Source organism: Malus domestica, chromosome 13 (genome assembly GCF_042453785.1).
Source record: "Malus domestica chromosome 13, GDT2T_hap1".
Taxonomy (NCBI): domain Eukaryota; kingdom Viridiplantae; phylum Streptophyta; class Magnoliopsida; order Rosales; family Rosaceae; genus Malus; species Malus domestica.
The window spans coordinates 3,717,405-3,736,617 of NC_091673.1; the positions used below are offsets into that span (position 1 = coordinate 3,717,405).

The following is a 19,213-nucleotide window of genomic DNA, read 5'->3' on the forward strand; positions in this document are numbered from 1 at the left end:
CCAGATTCCACATCATTAACCGTTTTCACTAAGCAAGAATTAAAAAGTCAAATAAATAACCATTAATTCGTGGGCACCAGCTAAAAAGAAAGTTACAAAAACTTGGCGAAAGAGATTGACCAAAACGGTGCGTTTGGCAAAATTTACCCGCGTTCTGAGGCGACAGGGACAAACCGTTAGTAAAAGTCGAAAGACCAGACAGTGGTCCAACGTTGACTGCGACCCAATTGGTTCAGTTGGTCCGCTCCACAAACCTCGGAGTTGGAGTCCATGATGATTTTTTGACCTTTCTACCGTTTGCCGGTCCTCAAATCAACCACCCCCCTGCGCATTTTAACACGGTAACACGTCATCAGCCGCGCAAAGTTGGAGGTCGTTGCTAAAGTGCGCGGGTGTAGTTGGTTCATTGGATTCAAAGAGTCAGAGCCCCCGCGATCAAGCCATCCTCCAACTCTGCATTTTTCGAAAACTTCCTTTTTAAGTACCCCTTTTTAGAGAGAGAGAGTGAATTTCGTAAGCCACAGAGATTAGAGAGAGAGAGAGAGAGATTACAGAGAGGTTAGAGAGAGAGAAAGAGGAGGGAAAGCTGTGTGAGTGTGTTGAGTGGTACTTTTTGGAGTTGCAGGTTTTTGGAGTATTGTGTCGTGGGGTGTCTGGTTCCGGGGAGTGTTTAAATGGGTTGGTTTTTAAATTTCTGAATTATTATAGTTTATTTGTTTCCTTAGCGAGAGAGGTCAAGAACAGGAAATCCTAAGATTCTAAGATCTTCTTTCTGTATACATATATATACACACATATAACCTCCACTTCTCCTCCCTCTCTCCTCCCCCCTCTCTCTCTCTAGCCTTTGTTCTTCCTCTGTCTTGAGACAACCGAGAAGAAAGGAACAAGCTTTTTGGTGTTGGAGATCAGGAGATTACCAATCCTCAGCAAATCGACATGGGTATGTGCTGTTTTTAACGTTTTGGTTCTCGCGTGTTCCGTTCTTTGATTTTTGTTGTCTGCCTGCTTCCGGGTTGCTTCGTGGTTTTTATTTTCCAGTGTTGGGGCGATGGTTTTCTGAGAACTTTCTAATTTTTTTAAATTTCTCTTATATTTCCTGGAATTTACTAGTATCTTCCCCCGATTGGTTACAATGGTTCTGTTCATCTCTCCGATTGGTTTTTTTTTTTTTTTTTAAATTCTGTCTAACCTTTGTGTCAAATTTTATTTTTGATTATTTTTGGGTGGCTTTCTGCAGAAGTTAACATGAGCTTTTCACATGACATGGACGATGAGTACGAGAAACTCATCCGGAGAATGAACCCACCAAGGTATATGCCAAACATACCTTAAATTCCTCAAAAGTTACTGCAATTATTTACCCTAACCCGTCTTGAGATTTACGCCTCTTCATCCGATGTTGTTTTGTCTCAGGGTTGTAATCGATAACGAAGCCTGCAAGAATGCAACGGTGATAAGGGTATGTCCTTGTTGTTATGTGTCTTTTTTGGTGTTCTTATTGGTACGGAAGTTTTGGTGCTTAATCTGTTACTGTGGTTGCAGGTGGATAGTGCAAACAAACATGGAATACTTCTGGAAGTTGTACAAGTACTTACTGATCTCGACCTTATCGTGACGAAAGCGTACATATCTTCGGATGGTGGCTGGTTCATGGATGGTAAAAGTCCTTTTATTACAGACTTTGTTAGTGTTGTGAAAATCCTGTCCCTTTTTGCTCGATTTAGAAACTGATTCTGTGATTTGGCCTTGAAATCAGTTTTTAATGTCACTGATCAAGATGGAAACAAGGTTACAGATGAAGAGGTTTTGGAGTATATTCATAAGGTAATTTGTGTTGATATTTGTTTCCGCTGTTTCTGCAGCGACTGATGTGAAAAGATACTAATTTCTCGCTTGATTTTCAGTCTCTTGGTCCGGAGGCATGCTTTGCATCTTCGATGAGATCTGTTGGTGTGAAACAATCAATGGACAGTACCGTAATTGAGCTCACTGGAAGTGACAGACCGGGATTACTCTCCGAAGTGAGCGCTGTCCTAACCAATCTCAAGTGCAACGTAGTGAGCGCGGAAGTCTGGACGCACAACACTAGGGCTGCATCCGTGATGCGCGTCACCGATGAGGAGACGGGATTGGCAATTACCGACTCTCAGAGGTTAGCTAGGATTAAGGAATTACTATGCAATGTGCTAAAGGGCAGCAACAAAGCCAGAGGAGCAAGGACTGTTGTCTCTCACGCTGTTACGCACACTGATAGGAGGCTTCACCAAATGATGTTTGCAGATAGGGATTACGAACGAGTTGATGATGATGTCTTGGATGACAAGCAAAGACCGGATGTGAGTGTTGTTAATTTACTTGACAAAGACTACTCAGTGGTCACTATTCGGAGCAAAGACAGGCCAAAGCTTCTCTTCGACACAGTTTGCACTTTGACAGACATGCAATATGTGGTTTTTCATGCTAGTATTGATGCTGAGGGTCCGGAAGCTTATCAGGTTTGCGAGTTTTGCTTTTTCAACTTGAATATGATCGTGTTTTTGGGACGTGCAGTGAGACTATCCTTAAGTAACTTGCCTAATTACTTTTTTTTGGATTCGTGTGTAGGAATACTATATCAGACACGTAGATGGATCCCCAGTGAAATCAGATGCAGAGAGACAAAGAGTGATACAATGCCTCGAAGCGGCTATTGAGAGAAGAGTATCTGAGGTTAGTTGGACTATGTTCTTGCAAATTTTTTGCTTGTCTCAAGTCTCTTTGGCTTCAGAGTACACATTTGAGATTATTAATATCTCCAATTCATGAGGAGGAGTGAGAAATTTTGATTTTCCTATGTTGTAACCTAGTCATTGTCATCGTATAATTTCGAGTCAAATTGTAGTTTTAAATCCATGGATGTCGACCCTTTTGTCTCATTATGTTCCATTGCACTCCTCTGTTTGATTCTGTCTCGTTTTTCTTGAGAGACTCCATTGAATTATGGACAACTAATCTGTGTTTCTTCCTTGTTCAGGACTTGAAGCTAGAACTCTGCACTACTGACAGAGTAGGGCTGCTATCTGATGTCACTCGGATCTTTCGAGAGAACAGCCTCACCGTAACAAGAGCAGAAGTTGCAACGAAAGCAGGCAAAGCTGTGAATACATTTTATGTTCGCGATGCATCAGGCTATCCGGTTGACTCCAAGACCATAGAGTCCATCCGGCAAGCAATCGGGCAGACCATACTCAAAGTAAAAGGCAACACTGAAGACACAAAACCTGGTTCTGAGGAATCTCCAACAAGGTTCCTCTTTGGCGGTCTCTTCAAGTCCAGATCTTTCGTCAACTTCAAGCTGATCAGATCGTATTCTTGAGACATCGGTTAGATCTTGTACATAAGAACCCGTCTTAGTCGAAAACTTCACCAAACTAGACCATTTTAGTGGTTTAATTATTCACTTGAGTTTAGGAAAACAAAAGCAGCCATTATTGAAGGAAAAGCCATAGAAGTGTGAAGTGCTTGCATATATCTCCCCTTTTCAGCTTCTGCTTTTAGCCTTCATTTGTTACTGTGATCCAACCTTGGGTTGGATCATGAAAGCAAGGAAGGATCGTCTGGTTTGTGTAATGTTCAGAGAAAGTCAGTTCTAGGGTTTTAAGCTTTGTACATAATATTTCTCTATTCAAAGTTTATGGTAGCTTTTTTATTTATCATCAACTTCCATTTTATTGAGTTTTTTTTTTTTTTTTTATACTACCACTAATCTAAACTACTCTAACCATGAATAGAGAATTTTGAGTTTTAATGCAATCGGACGGTTACATTGCTGCCAAAAAATTGTCTTTATTCACATCAGCTAAATTTTCTCTGGTTGGTGGCAAAGTTTTCATTCAAAGTTTGGTTTTGAGGGTGCCAAACATTGACCTATAAATTCCCACTTGGGCAGGGGAGAATTTTGTATCTTATGGTAGCTTTTATACTTACCATCAACTTCTAATTTATTGGGTTTTGTTTTTATAATATCGTCAATCTAAATTACTCTAATCTATGAAAAGAGAATTTTAAATTTTGATGCAAGGGGACGGATACACTAGCTAAGAAACTGTTATTCACGTCAGCTACATTTTCTCTGGTTGGTGACAAAAGTTTTCATTCAAAGTTTGGTTTTGAGGGTGCCAAACAAACATTGACCTCTGAATTCCCAATTGGATAAGAGTTTCCCAACTTAGTTTATGCATTCAATCATTATCAGATGAAGACAGAAACTCATTCAAACTTACGGGATTTGAATCTTTGGTGGTAAAACTTTCCAGACAATTCCAAGAATTTGGGGTGGAATTGAAACAATTAGGTTGGGACTTTCTTCACGTCTGCATTAGGCATTGGTTTGAACCCATTTTTTGGTTGGAACTTGGAATTTTCGCAGTCCAATTTTTTTAACATTCCCTCTTGACCAAATGCTGAGCTGAGGAAGAAGGAAGGATGTGATGAAAGCACAAAGCATCCCCCCAAAAAAAAGCCAAAATATATGGAAAAAGGAAAAAAAGGAGGAGGAAATGCACCATCTTTTGAAGTTTTGTAGGCTACTTTCTAAAGCTAATTTAAAAAATATTGTATAATTTTGGTCGTTGTCTTTGGAAAAAGAATCCGACGATTGATGATACGATATATGATGAATGATCACGATCACGAATTCTAGGATCCCTAGAAAAAGGATTGGATCAAGGATCCATTTTCGTTGTCATTGTGATAGGAGCCAACATTATTGGCTGGTGCGCAGTAATCATGCAGGGTGCAGCCACTTGGCTGATCAAGGAGAAATCCAGGTCTGACAAGTAATCTTGTTGACCAAAAAAAGATGGATAAGTAAAATGCAAAAGTAGTAGGATATTGGAATTGGAGCGAGAGGAAGATTTTTTATAAATTCTCTATCATTTTATTATTTTTGGTAAAATTTCTACTAATATTATAAAATATTATAATAAAAACATGAAATAATAGAGAGTTCATGAAAAGTTTTATTTTGAAAGAATCTCCTTAATACTTCTCTTGGTATTTTATTAAGAAATGATGTATATAGTTGTGTTTGATTGTGGCCAATTTGTTTTTGTTGACTGCCTTTGGTTGTCATTGTCAATCTAATTCATGGTATGATGTAAGGTACTGCGCATTTACTTGATTGATTTTGGTTATATAATACAAAATGTGAAAATGAGACAATACTAGAAATTATAATTTTATTTTGGAACACAATTGACTTGCATTGTATAAATAGTATATCTGGTTTTAGTAAGCTAGTTTTTAGTGAAAAAAAATTATATCCACAAGCTCTTAACAATTAGTATAAGAGTCTAGTTTGACCATGCAACTCGACCCAAACTACATGAAGGGAGCGGCTTGTATACTGGATTAAGAGAGTTTATATTATGTGCGACTGAACATATTAGCGAGTCACAAAATGATCATCACTGAACTAGTGTCGATAGAGTAAACTAACGAGATAAGCCTTTTTTCGAGAGCAATTTCTACCTACGAGCTCTTAATTAAATCATATTTTGAGCTATGATTTGGATGAATTTGGGATCACGGGAAAGTAAATACACTTGCTTTGCTTTCCAAAATATGCACACGATATGGAAGTCAGAACAAAGCATACAAGTATTAAGTGCCATGCTGCATTCTGCAGCACAGCACAGCACTGCAATTATTCAAATTTCCTCTCCATGCTATATATGCTCCCCATATTTAATTGACCAATGCGCTTCTCTGTTTCTTCAAGTCTAACACTCCCCTCCATTTCCATTTTCTTTATATGTTTTTAACTCTGATATATTTCATATATATACATGCGTCCTGCAAGACAAAGAAACACCAATTTTCAAAGAAACAGATGCCCTACTGCTTCTTCTGTCTTATATGCTTGGACCGGTCAACAGGCTACTTCCCTAACATGTCGACTTTGTTTGCAAGTTGTTATCTCCCTTTAAAAAATATCAGTATCCACGTTGATTAAACCGGTACGATTTTTTTATGCATCGAGTTTGAATTACTCTTTGATTAGTTTATATATATTACAGTAAAATAATTGTCGTGTAAAAAAAAAAGCGGATTTTTTATGACAGAAAAAGACCATAAACCCTAGGTTAATTTGATCAGCTAGGTTGGCATGACGATCATTGTAAAATTATGACCATAAAAAACTAGATAAAATATGAATTTAACAGTGATTGCTTGAACCACAAATCGATGGTGAAATTCATCTGCAAACCTTGAGATATTATTTTAAATATTTTGTTAAAATAAAAATTAATAAAAACCCAGATCACACTACCCAATATGTTTTAATATTCATTACAGTATCATGTGCCTCTGAAATTTCTGTCACTGAAAACCATGGGCTTTTGAAGGTGTGCAGTTATTCCTCCTCACATGACAGAAAGTGGGCATTGCATGATCTGGGCAAATTCCAAGTTTTCTTAGAACCAAAGCAACCAAGCAAAACCTGCCGTCACATGAATGCCCCAGTCTCGTTTCATATTTTATTACGTGCAGCATTCAACAATGCAGCAACTTTGGTGCTAATTCTGCACAACTGCACATGATGTCCCATTCTCTAGCATTATTTAGCGGTTTTGGATCCCATCATGATTCAAATTGTGGAGATTCTAGGGATCCTCACATCTTAGTCATTTATCGTACATTGTGCGGTAAAAATAATTTGAATTTTATTATTTAAAATAAAACACAAATAGTAACTAACGAAAACTAGTCGCACGATATATGATGAATGATTAGAATGTAAGGATCTCTAGAATCCTCATAAAGAAGATCCGAAGACGATCCTCATCCATATTTAGCTACTAGTTGTGGGCCCTCACTGGAAATTAGATGGACAAATCCTCGTCCGCCAAACGGCACAAACCCTAGTTTTTTATGTTTAAGGGTTCAAAAAGAGATGGAAGAGTGGCTCACTACTAATCAACATCATCGATACCATCTATTTCTACATCGGTTAGTGATGAATTTCGTTCAAGTCCAAACACTTATATGAATACAACTAATAGATAGAGACCCATTTGAGCTCAATCAACGCGTCCCAAGTAGCACGTTAAAGATTTCAGAGAAACGGATCAACAATTCACTACTAATCAACGCTTTCATCGTCCCTAACCTGTATTAAACACTTAATAGCACACATGTAGAGTTTAGTCACAAAATTCTTCTTTATATATAGCAGTGACTATTCGTTATGTAAAAATAGTACTCCCTTACTTTTTTAGAGTCAAGTTTTCATGCAGGATTCTTACATTCTTTAATATCTTTTCTATTTTCTAAAGTTCAATGCCTTTGTCCATAATTATTGAGTCTACCGACATTTAGTCTCCATTATATTATAACAGATTAGCTCATTATTCATGAATGACAATTGTTGAACATAAAAAAAGTCCCCCGTAGCTGGTTAACGATAACCTTATAAGATGTGGCATGATTCATACCTAAATTAAATAATGCTTACGATCTCTTTCGAAGTTTTATATAGGGAGATCCAAATGACTTAGAAATAGAGGCAAGTAAAACACAATGGGGGATACTGCTGGTCCAGAGTTTCCTGGCTTCCAAACTTGTGCTCACAAAGATGACAACAATGTGTTCAGAAGGCATTTGAGCCGGCTGCAACGACGTGCTCCATGTCCTCTACAGCTGAACCCTAATAAAAATGCCTCTTCTGGTTGCAGTGGTATGCAAAACTCCGCGGCGAGCAGTTCAAATTCTTCTTCTTCTTCTTCGTTGAGTTCGTTCTATCAGAGCAAAGATCCCATTCCCCTACTTTCTCCTCTGGTGTTGTTGCCTTGATTGGTGCCAGAAAAAATTGCTGAATTTTAGAAGGTTTATGTACTTTGGCAAAATGTTATCTCCTATATACGAGGCTTTGTAAATTTGAGTACATTTTATATCTACGGTAATGTGGGAACGATTTCACCATTCACATATGAGAATGCAATGTGTTGGGAAAAGCGAAGCATAACAAATCAGACTTCTAGGAATTTTGTTGTTAACTTGTTGATGCGTGTTAAATTAACTAAATTGTGATCTAAAGAAAAATATTTGTAGCTTATTAATTAAGAGTATTTTTTTGTTTGCGATTAGAGTGTTGGTTTCAAGCCACGCCCTCTCTAAATATCGATTTTACAAAGAGAAAATTTAAGTTGTGATTAAGAAATCAAAATATAGTTAGGGAAATTTTATTGGAACCCATTCAATCTCTTTCTACACCTAATACAAAAAATATTTTCTTAAAATTCCTAATTCACCCTTTGATTAAAGCTGAAAAAAAGAAAGAAATAAAACCAAAATCTCTTTCCACACCTAGTGGTTCTCTTCCACCTCAAACCCCATGAAAGATTCACCGGCAATTCTCCATGGCAACTTCAAGTCAAATTCTTTTAGCGTCACAACCGCCTTATATGGCACACCATTTAGTTTCCACAAGTTTTGACTTCGAACTGTCCATACAAGATAAATAATCCCTCTTCGGCTCAACGCCTTCCTCGTCGACGACTCCGCCATCCCTTCTCAGCCATAGACATTTGTGGTTCTCTGCATTATCAAGCAATGTGCTTTGGCTTCTTGCTCTTGATCTTCACGTCTCTGACTGTTTGAATGAGTTGCGGCAAACGTAGCTTCAAGTAGTTGAACGGTAGCAAAAGCACCACACTAATGCCAAACGCCCTGACATGGAAGTTGCAAGATGGAGCTCCTTCTCGGCCAAGGACTACCACGACACACCACCTGTGCAAGTTTCAATTGAAGTGTTCCTAGGCATGTTTTCCGACGAAGGGAGGGGCGGCTGCCACTCCTCGCCCTCACGTAGCTTTGACTATGCTTGTAGGCCTTCGATGCCGGCGTTATGATTGAAGAACGTGAGAAATAGAGGAGGGATATAATACGAAAGAGGAGGTGGTTAAGAGACGCCGGCGACAAGAGATTCATGCCGGCATCAATGAAGAAGATGCCGAAAAGTGGTGGGCATATATATGGGTTCATGTTCTTTTAATTTATTTGTACGTTATTATATGTGTGTTCATGTTCTTTTAATTTATTTTTACTTTCTAAATAATATCGGGGCAAAATGAAGAATTTAATGGTAAAAATATTTAAGTTGGGTTTAAGAATAAGATAGTTGGGTTTAAATAAAATTTCCCAATATAATTCATATGGAAATTCGAGAAGCACTACTGTTATATGAATTTGCAATTTGAAAACACAAAAATATAATATATGCAAATAGGCCCAACTCTATAGAGTGTTGTAACTTATAAGCCCAATATTGTTGCAATAGGTGCTTCGAGGACTCAAATTTATTGGTCCCTGTCGACATCGTAACAATATTCATGAGCATTGAGCACACTGTGTCATATTTTAACCGTCAAATACAGTATTGAGTGAATAATTAATTTTTTATTTTTTTTGAAAATCAACGGCAGAGTTTTATTCAAAAAGCAGAAGGCCGAAGAGAGAAACACGTAAGGTATCGTTTGGTGCGCAGACGGGACGGAACATGACAGGACGGAACAGATGATGTAAATATTGAAAAAGATAAGGAGAAATTTGTCGTAAAATGTTATAAATTTGTGTTCCAGGGGGAAGAGGTGGAACAAAAAATCAGCCAAATTTGGTCCCATAGGACAACCCGTTCCACAGTTTTTAGGCACACCAAACGTGGGATGGAACAGCTCGTTCCGTTCCGTCCCGTTCCTCCCACGTACCAAACGGTACCTAAGGGTGCGTTTGGTACGCAGACGGGACGAGACGGGACGGGACGGAACGAAGGTGTAATTTTTGAAAAAGACATGGGGTATATTTGTCTTAAAATGGTAAAACATTGTGTTCCACAGACGTGGAACAAACCCGTTCCAGGGGGAGGAGGTGGAACGCAAAAACACCCAAAATCTGTCCCGTGGAACAGCCTGTTCCACCTATTTTTGGCGCACCAAACGCGGGACGGAACGCCTCGTCCCGTTCCGTCCCGTCCCGTCCCACGTACCAAACGCACCCTAAAGACACCACTTACACAAAAGAGAGACCCTCCTCAAGCAAAAGATCAACTTAGAGATCAGAAACCAATAACGAAAACATTACAAATAAATGATGTGCGCACAAGACGGTATGCTGCTTCATTAGCTACCATAATACTACCTTCCCACAATTCTAACTTTTAGATCTTCACACTTTAACGAAAACATTACTTTTAGGGATGATTTGGTATTGCTGTGCTTTGTAAAAAATTGTTTCTGTTGTGCTGTGAGAATAAGCTCATTTTTGCTACTTCAAGTTTTTAGCTTTTTTTTATACCCATATTTTATAAAAACATTTCAGTACCAAACCAGTACCTAATATGATCTAAATTGGGTTACAACTTCTGATATGGTCTAAATTGTGTTACCAATCTAAGGGTTTGGTCTTCTTGCATTGGTATTTATCAAATCTAAGCCTTTGATCTCACTACTCACTAGGATATACCACAAAAGGCATCCACACCGCAGTCAAAAGTCAAACCTACAACCCCCCGGATGCTAAAATTTACCGTTAAGTTTGTAGAAAATCACAGACCAATCATCTTATTGCTTACGACTCGTCAACTACAAATTGTGATGTGGGTTCGTCCGTGACGCTCAATACCTCACGGCTAACGTAAATTAACAACAGTCGGCACATCTTTCACGAAAAGGATCCGGCATGATCATTTTCTTAGATATCCCATGATCGTGATCTTTCATTGTACATCGTATGATCAGAAATCATTTTAAAATTTAAAATTTAAAATTAAATATAAATAGTAATTTGTGCTAATTATATTAACACCCCACAAATTGTTGAATAAACCCCACAAACTTAATACACCCCACATTTGCTTTTTCACTTAAAAATTATCTTAATACACCCCACTTACTTTCCCATAATACCCCCACACCCCACATTCTCAATATACATCTTATATTTTGTACATACACCCCACATTTCTCAAATCTTATAACACTCATTTTTCATTTTCAGGGATTGAATATAACCATATGAACACTAAAAGATGAATATGAATATAGAAGTTTAAATAATGCAGCAAACGCAAAATTAAATAATTATCGATATCATCGAAATCACTAAAACAATGAAAACCATGAAGTCTTATATCATGTGAAGCTCCTGAAACATCGATTTCGTGTTCCATTCGTCAAAAACAATTTTTCTTAATCAACATGTTTGATAGTTGAGAATATAAATAATACGCTAAAAGTGATTTGGGGTGTATTTATAAATCTTTATTTTTTTTAAACCTAATAAGGTCAAAATTGTCATTGCATAGTGGAGTAAATAAGTCATTTAATATTAAATTTTAATGTGGGGTGCATTCAACATTTTGTGGGGTGTTAATATAAAAACCCTTAATAAAAAGTAACTGCACAATATATTATGAATGATCATGATCACTGAATCGTTAGAAAAAGGATCAGGCGATTATTTCAACGTGTTAATTTAATTTATAATCTATTTTTTTTAATTTAATTATTTTCCATTGCGGTTTCGACTTTTCTACTTTTTGGTGAATTACGTTTGGTGCCAAAACGTTTTTGGGTCCCAATTTTCAAAACCCTCTCCAAATATTGACCTCGCCAATCCTCGTTAATCTTCCTCTGGAAGCTCTCTCTCTCTCTCTCTCTCTCTCTCTCTCTCTCTCTCAACATCGCTGCCTGCTGGCTTCGTCTACGAAGAGCTAGGGTGTCCCCCTTTTCTTTTCCTTGAAAGGTAAGGTTTGATCTTCTGTATATTTTGTGAAGTTTTCATTTTTCGAGTATGATTCTTTCAATTCATCTGTTTTGGTTGTGTTTACTGGTGGATTGATTGGTTTCTGCTAATGGGTTTTATTCAATTATGGTTATCCGAGTGTTTTTAATTCAAGTTAGGGTTAAATCGGTACCCAATTCTCTTCGGCTGTCTTTAAGCTATTGAAATTTGATTTCTTAAGTTAGGGTTTCTAGTAATTGTCGCTGGAATTTAATTTGGGTGGTGTTGCTTTGATTGGGTGTACGAGAATCCATTGATGTTCGTCACCTGTAATATATTGGGTTTGGCTGAATATCAACTTTAACAGGTTTTTTGGTGAGGAATTTATGTATTTCGAAACTACGGATTTAGCATGTGTATGGGTTAAAGACTCATGTTTGTTATTGTGACCCAATTTCGTTATAATTACAGACACAAACACGAACACATGCTAGAAGTAATATGTAGGGTATGCCAATAATGATATCTATATACTCTATATCAATACAGACATGCGAACTTAAACTATAAGATTATTACGGTTGTGCATTAGGATTTTTCCATTTCGTGTTATGCTTTTGCAGTTCAGGTTCATTTACAGACGTGTATGAGTTGATGTGTGTGTGTGTGTGTGTGTATTTTGGATTTGGTGTTCAATGTTTTACTTTATTGTCTCTAGAGGCTGAAATATCTGTGGTGAGAACTCAACTTTCTGTCATGTTTATTGATAATGCATTAATTTGATGCAGAACTAGATGAGAAGGAGAGGGCCATCAGGAGAATTTTCTGAACTCAGAAGTTGTTCTGGGAAGAAAACTGTAGAAAGTTGTAAGGCTAAAAGGGATGCTGATAAATTTGTGTTCATTGATCTTGAGTGTGAAGATCTCATCGACATCGATTATCTGGAATCTTTGCAGGCAAAGTCACGAGGTTCCAGTACATTGAGAAAAGACAGAGAATTTAAGTCTAGTAGTTTCATATATATAGATGATGATGAAGATAATTTTGCAAGTCCTGTAATCACTGTTGAGGATGTTGGGGACCTCGATAGTGATGCCACTTCAAGCAAAAGTTCTTTTCTTGGTTCTAGGAAGAGTTCTGTAACCTCAGATGGTGATGAATGTCGGGGTGTCCAGGAAAAGGTTTCTCCAGTAAAGGGGTCAAAGTGCAAGCAAACCCACTCTGGTGGAGCTCCTAGCGGGAATTGTTATGGTTTCGGTTTTGAGTCTGAGAGTTGTTCGTCTGATAGTGATTATTCTGATTGCGAGCTGATAGAAGGTTCTTATGGGAAGCTTCATCAACATTGGGAAGAAGTTTCCCAAAAGAGAAAACATTTTGTTCATAATGGCCAGTCTGGTTCAGATGGTCAATTTAGTGGATCTGGATCTCATAGTGAAACCCATGCTAATGCTGAAGTAGAGAATAGGGCAGCACCTGGAGATGTCCCTGTTTGTTCAAGTTCTAAAAGTGGAAATCATGAAAAGGAAAACCTTCCAAACTTTATGGGTACTCATGATGGCAACGCTGAGGGTAGTTCTTTGGATCCCCAAATGGATGGTCCTTTTGTTGAATCCAATCGGAACGCCGCTAAAGAAGATCCTCTTATTTATGAGTGGCAGAGTTTCCAAACTGATGGCATGGCCGGTTTATGGAATGAAGGAGAACAAAGTCATGAAGAGCATCCTTTGTCGTCAGAACTAGGCGGTAAATGGTCTAAATATCCAGGGACTTGTTTTATGGGTAATGGGCAAAAATTTAGGGGTGAAACCAATGATGATCAAAGAAAAGCTACTGTTTCGAATAAGGAAGAATCTTTTGGCAAGAACCAACTTTCTGATGAAATGCCTAGTGACCACGATAGAGTTGAACTAAGGGGCAAGGATGGTGAATTTCATGATGCTCCTTCTAGTTATGAGGAAAAAGACAATGCAGTTTCTGGTCAACAATTTGATGAAACGCAGATGGATAGTGGGCATGCTCCTTCCGAAGACAAACTTGGCGCTCATAAAAAAACTTATTGCCAGGATAAAGCTAGTGCTAACTTTGAGGAAGTATCTTTGGGCAACACCTCATTTCAGGGAACTAGTAATCAGGGGGGATTTGATTCAGCAAGAGGGAAAGAATCATGTGATTTGAGGGATCAGTTACCTGCTGAGGATGGCTATGTGAGTCCTGTTCGAAGAGATACAGCCATTGTTGGAAGTGATTTAATCACTGATCGAGAAAAGCACAAGGAGACTGCTGAATACAAGCGAGCAATAGAAGAAGAAATGGAATCCAGGAAGCGAGTCTTACAAATTCAGGTTTTCAACATGTGTACATTACCTTTTTTTGTTTTACATTTTTAGCAAAGTAAATGTTATATTTATTTATTGTGGTCTACGGTAGGCACATTGGGATTATAGGCTACACAACAAGAGTCATCATGATCCCTTCTTCACTACTTGGCTTTTGTGCTATTTATTTTATATTTATGGAGTTCATAGTATGATTTGTTACAGGATTTTTGACAAGTTCTGATCAATAATTTAAAATATGTCATATGCAGTATATTTATACATGCTCATTAATCTCAGTTTGGTGCCCTATCTTTTATTTGTTTATACCCTGTGTCAAAAATTCTGTATCTTTTTTTTAATAGTCCATGCATACACTTCTGTAACTTCTAGTATTTGTTCATTTCAATAGCTTGGTTTGGTAGAAGTTGAACTTGAAAGGTGTTCTGTAGCTTGTAGGTGACCACTTGACCTGACATCAAGCTAATGTTAATTTTTTCAGGCAGAAGAGGCACAAAGATTACGGAAAAGGAGAAAGGCAGAAAGCATGCGTTTATTGGATATGCAGAGAAGGCAAAAGCAACGTGTGGAAGAAGTAAGAGAGACGCAAAAGAAGGTCTGGATTTCAGATATTCAATATTTATCGCATCTTACTTTTTACTCTGAATGTTGCTTCTCGTCCTCTCTTGACTCCCCCCCTTCCTCTCCCCTCCCCTACAACAGTTCTCTACTTATTTACTTTCAAGTTTAAAGGACGATCTGTCTGGTTTTAAGATCAAGTTCAATTGATTGTATATCACTGACTTGTTTATTTTTTATTTATTATTTATATCACTGACTTGTTAAGTGTCATATTTAGGATGAAGAAAATTTAAATTTGAAAGACCAACTTCGTGCTGAAGTGAGGAAGGAGCTTAAAAGATTGGAATTGACATGCATAGATATGGCTTCTTTGCTTCGTGGCCTAGGAATACAAGTGGGGGCTGATTTCCGTCCTTTGCCCAATGAGGTAAGTTAAAATAAGTTACTGAAGATGATTTAGGTTCCTTTGTAGTTTATGGTTGGATGGGTTCAAATTTGATGAACACTATCTTAATGGAAATGGAAATGGAAATGGAAATTTCAGGTGCACGCAGCGTATAAACGGGCATTGCTGAAATTTCACCCAGACCGGGCATCAAGAAGTGACATACGCGAGCAAGTTGAAGCCGAGGAGAAGTTTAAGCTTATATCACGCATGAAGGAAAAACTTCTACCGACTTCATGTTACTGAATACATAGTTGTAAATTTTCTTCAAAATTGATAAATTTTCCAATGGCAAACAGATTAGGGTTTTTTTGGCTAATGTCATTTTTTTTTTCAACCTGAATTTAGCAGGTAACGAAGATCTATATTGTAAATCAGTTGTAGTTTCTTGTAGGTGGCCAGAGAAACTGTTGTTTCAAATGTGGAAATACAAGTACCTCTGCTTTTGTAATGCCATTTGGCCCTGATGTTTTTCTGGGCAAGAAATTATACTACCTCTGCTTTCTTTGGCCAACCTACGTGAATATTGACAAGACTCTAGATTTTCACTCTTTTTAATCTCTCAGACACCCCCTTTTGTCTCTGACTTCTGAGGACTGCGGGGGCGTGTGATTTTCCAATCATTCTTCTATGCCTGGATTGAATAAACCAGTTTTCGGCATGTCTTCGATATTTGTTATGGCTGATATTATGGTCAGGGTCAGGCTTTTTTTATTTTTTATTTTTTTGGTCTTCCTCTTTATAGCAATTTTTCATCGATCATCACATGTATAGAAGTTAGTTGTTCCACTTGATGAGCTTGAAAGTTGAAAGCCAACCCATTACTTGATAGAAACGAATGATGATCGGAAAAAGGGTATTTGAAGACAAATTAAAGTTGTTATTGATAGGAAGAACTGTAATCATCACACAAGAACAACTGAAAAAGAAAGAACTATATGTTGGGTCCTATCCACAACTAGAGGAAGAATTTTAGCCCATTACATTAAGTGCTAGATTTATTCGCAGTTCTGGTCTTCAGAGCTCATTCACACTGGGTGTAGGATCACTTGAACTCCATGTTGCGGGCGAACTGTCAGAAACTGAATGGGAGAGTGCACATAACCCGGGGAAAGAGTGAAACTGTAGCGTTGCAGAATCATCGACAAAGCAATCTTTGCTTCAATGATTGCGAAGTTCATGCCCACACAAGTTCGAGGTCCCATTCCAAAGGGCATGAATGCGACTGCGTTGTTGTTAGTAGCTTTCGCAACCCCTTCTGAGAATCTCTCCGGTTTGAAAAGTTGCACGTCTTTTCCCCAATATTTAGGTTCATGGTGAAGTGCCAGATTTGAGACGTGCAACTCAACATCAGCGGGAACAACGACCTGTCCTAGTCTAACTTCCTTTAGAGATTCCCTAGTAAGGGACACAACAGGAGGATATAACCTTAGAGACTCATTGATGATCATACCCATCTGCATGCATCAATATAAAAATCAAAGTTAGATAACGCATCGATCGAGAAGCACTTAAAATTTTAAAGTGCTTAGTAAGCCCTTAGGATTGATCTTCTTACCGTTTTTAGTTTGTTGAGGCCATCTGAGTTTGGAGTTTCATCTTTACCAAACAATTCTAGCACCTCCTTTCTAGCTTCCTCTTGCCAATCTGTATGAAGAGCCAGAAGAAAGACGGTCCAAGCAAGCAAAGAGTTAGTGGTTTCTTGTCCAGCAAAGTAAAACGTCTTGCACTCATCGACTAAATCGTCCACTGAAATCCGCTGCTTCTCGTGGGCATCATGATGAGCCTTTAAAAGTATTCCAAGATAATCACTTCCAAAACCGTCTGCTTCTCCAGTCATTGCCGTCTTTTCTCTTTTCCGAACAATCTCTGTTATGCTGTCGCGTATTCCCTTCTCGAACTTGTCTGATTTTATCTCATCACTGGTTTTATAGAACATACTGCAAGTTTGAATCACACACTAATTAGACATATGAAGTGACAATGACACATAATTGACACACCTAGTTACATAGAGTTAATTTATTAATGTAAAACGCACATCGTAAGAGTTCTTTAATATTCAGGTGGCCTTGTTCTTTACTCTTATTTTACAAAATGAATGTTACATAATGATCAGTTAAAAAAATTCTACAGTTAAAAATTCTACAGATAAAAAGGACATCGTATTGGTAAGAAAGTACCTGATGCCAGGGAGCCTGAGTTTGAAAGTGTTTCTGAATATTAAGGAGGTTAACTCCCTCAACATTTCAAAAATGTCCTTTCCTTCAAGGAAGCTGCTGCCAAATGCTGTCCTAGAAATCACTTCTGAGGTGAAAAACCTAAATTCTTCATTCACCTCAATCTCCTTGCCTTCATAAGTTTTCCACCTTTTTACCATTGTCTCAGAACTCTTTATCATTTCAGGAATCATATTCTACAGTAATAATATCAACATGCAATTAGATAATTTACGTTTAAACGTATCAATTTTCTATTTTTTTTGGTCGAGAACGTATGATTTTCTTAGAAACAATTGAAACAAACACTACTATAGTATCCATTGCAAAAAGTTAGTTACTTTTAAGGAAAACTAACGAAAAGAGCTTAATAACTTTGAGTTTTAATCAAAATGACAAAAATGTGTTATAAGTGAATAGCATTAGGAATGACTTTTTAGAATAAAAATGTGATTTTTCATTAAAGTGAACAGTGCCGGAAGTGTTTCGTTAAAACTCTCTTACTTTTAAGCTCTCTCCATGGAAGGCATGATGCGCCAACTTTCTTAGTTTCACCCACTTTTCACCTTCTGCCATCGAAATGCTGTCTCCTAATAGCTTTTTGATATAGCCTTGGGACCTTTGTTTCCGATAGTTTCTATCTTTGTTGTTTAGTACCTCTTTGCACAACTCGGGTTCCGCAATGATCATCTGTGGTTGAACACCATACCACTGAAGAAAATTCTTCCCTGTTGCAACAAAATGCCCAAACTTAATTATATATTTGAACAAAGAAATATATACATATATATGTATATGTATATGTATATACGCATGCACAGTTAATGAAGAGTTTGTTACCATAGATCTTGCTCCATGCATGAATATGAGGTTGTACTGCAGAGAATATGTCATGGGTTAAACTTCTAGGCCTGCCCATTGTTTCCCTTTTCATGCTCCATATTTCTTTGGTGTTTCCATGGATAAATTTGTAAGAAGGGCCATGGACTCCCTGGGCAGCCATCCGATTCTGTATGCGATTTGGAGTCCACCATAGTTTCTGAAAGTTTTTTATGAGAGCTAAAAGAATTACTAGGAACAGACACAGAAAGCTTGAAGTAGTAATTAGAGGCATTTCGAATCCCAACCAACTCATTCTCCCTTTTTTTTTTCCTTTTGGTATATAAGTTAGAACACACCTCTCGACCGCTCTCAATAGTTTTGATTTTCTGCCTCCCCTCTCACTAACTGAATAACAGAGCTGGAATGGATGATAGAAAATGTACAACATACATTCCTTTATATAGGGTGCTTAACAACACAAAAGCCTTGCATTAAGTAATGACATGGACGAAGAAAATCAAACAAGGCTGCGCAGGACAAATTAAACATACCAGCTGACGAGAAATTTTTCATTGTGATCGAAACACTGATTGTACATCACGTGTTTTTATAAGTAGTGGAAAATTGTATTTTTAATTTATTAACTTTTTAACACACATATCCTACCATTTGTATAGCGACACGTGATGTACCATCTTGTGTTCCGGTCACATTGAAAAATCTTTCCCAGTTGACAGCTGAACATTCAATGATTTTACTATATTTTAGCCCATCCAAGTTGCAACGTTATATTCTATTTTGTGAATTTATCTCACATTACACCTCCATTACATTGTTCGTCAGTTTCATGTAAGATTTTGCTATGTGTTTGAGTTTGTCACATCATTTTTTCTGTTTTATATTAAATAAGAAATAGAATTATACATGTATTAGGAGATAAATAATATAATTATTTATATCAAAATTGATTGGAAATAGAACGCTGATGGAGTAGTTTAAGCCACTCACATTATGGGATGATGGCTGTCAACAGTTGGATATATATTGGAATGATGAATTCTTCA

At 37.5% G+C, this 19,213-nt stretch overlaps 3 protein-coding genes across 5 annotated transcripts; 2 read left to right on the plus strand and 1 right to left on the minus strand.

The window, feature by feature from the left end:
- Nucleotides 1-338: 338 nt before the first annotated feature.
- On the plus strand, nt 339-3,702 carry LOC103414267 (ACT domain-containing protein ACR4). Its single transcript, XM_008352662.4, has 8 exons — nt 339-943; nt 1,241-1,313; nt 1,417-1,462; nt 1,546-1,660; nt 1,760-1,827; nt 1,908-2,498; nt 2,608-2,712; nt 3,017-3,702. The coding sequence occupies exons 1-8, from the start codon at nt 940-942 to the stop codon at nt 3,356-3,358; spliced, it is 1,344 nt and encodes a 447-aa protein (XP_008350884.1). The 5' UTR covers nt 339-939; the 3' UTR covers nt 3,359-3,702.
- A 7,877-nt stretch (nt 3,703-11,579) lies between these two features.
- On the plus strand, nt 11,580-15,622 carry LOC103423781 (uncharacterized). 3 transcript variants are annotated; one of them, XM_008361859.4, is made up of 5 exons: nt 11,580-11,787; nt 12,555-14,108; nt 14,584-14,697; nt 14,941-15,090; nt 15,208-15,622. In XM_008361859.4, exons 2-5 carry the CDS (start codon nt 12,561-12,563, stop codon nt 15,352-15,354), a joined length of 1,959 nt encoding a protein of 652 aa, XP_008360081.2. In that variant the 5' UTR covers nt 11,580-11,787; nt 12,555-12,560; the 3' UTR covers nt 15,355-15,622. The 3 variants fall into 3 exon arrangements, with proteins under 3 accessions (XP_008360081.2, XP_070666353.1, XP_070666352.1); XM_070810252.1 differs by lacking the exon at nt 11,580-11,787 and adding an exon at nt 11,843-11,955; XM_070810251.1 differs by lacking the exon at nt 11,580-11,787 and adding an exon at nt 12,055-12,141.
- Nucleotides 15,623-15,967: 345 nt separating this feature from the next.
- Nucleotides 15,968-18,581, minus strand: LOC103423780 (cytochrome P450 CYP749A22-like). Its single transcript, XM_008361858.4, has 5 exons — nt 18,168-18,581; nt 17,832-18,055; nt 17,292-17,524; nt 16,667-17,048; nt 15,968-16,565 (listed from the first exon to the last, which is right to left on the minus strand). Exons 1-5 carry the CDS (start codon nt 18,460-18,462, stop codon nt 16,137-16,139), a joined length of 1,563 nt encoding a protein of 520 aa, XP_008360080.2. The 5' UTR covers nt 18,463-18,581; the 3' UTR covers nt 15,968-16,136.
- Nucleotides 18,582-19,213: the final 632 nt, after the last annotated feature.

What these genes read in the sequence shown, in the direction of transcription:
- LOC103414267 (XM_008352662.4), top strand. An exon ending in CGGAGAATGAACCCACCAAG is followed by an intron (nt 1,314 to 1,416) that starts GTATATGCCAAA and finishes GTTTTGTCTCAG; the next exon opens with GGTTGTAATCGATAACGAAG. An exon ending in TTTTGGAGTATATTCATAAG is followed by an intron (nt 1,828 to 1,907) that starts GTAATTTGTGTT and finishes CTTGATTTTCAG; the next exon opens with TCTCTTGGTCCGGAGGCATG.
- LOC103423781 (XM_008361859.4), top strand. Translation starts at nt 12,561, where the DNA reads ATGAGAAGGAGAGGGCCATCAGGAGAATTTTCTGAACTCAGAAGTTGT. An exon ending in AGCGAGTCTTACAAATTCAG is followed by an intron (nt 14,109 to 14,583) that starts GTTTTCAACATG and finishes TAATTTTTTCAG; the next exon opens with GCAGAAGAGGCACAAAGATT. An exon ending in TAAGAGAGACGCAAAAGAAG is followed by an intron (nt 14,698 to 14,940) that starts GTCTGGATTTCA and finishes TGTCATATTTAG; the next exon opens with GATGAAGAAAATTTAAATTT.
- LOC103423780 (XM_008361858.4), bottom strand. Translation starts at nt 18,462, where the DNA reads ATGAGTTGGTTGGGATTCGAAATGCCTCTAATTACTACTTCAAGCTTT. An exon ending in TGCATGGAGCAAGATCTATG is followed by an intron (nt 18,056 to 18,167) that starts GTAACAAACTCT and finishes TTGTTGCAACAG; the next exon opens with GGAAGAATTTTCTTCAGTGG. An exon ending in GCCTCAACAAACTAAAAACG is followed by an intron (nt 16,566 to 16,666) that starts GTAAGAAGATCA and finishes TGATGCATGCAG; the next exon opens with ATGGGTATGATCATCAATGA.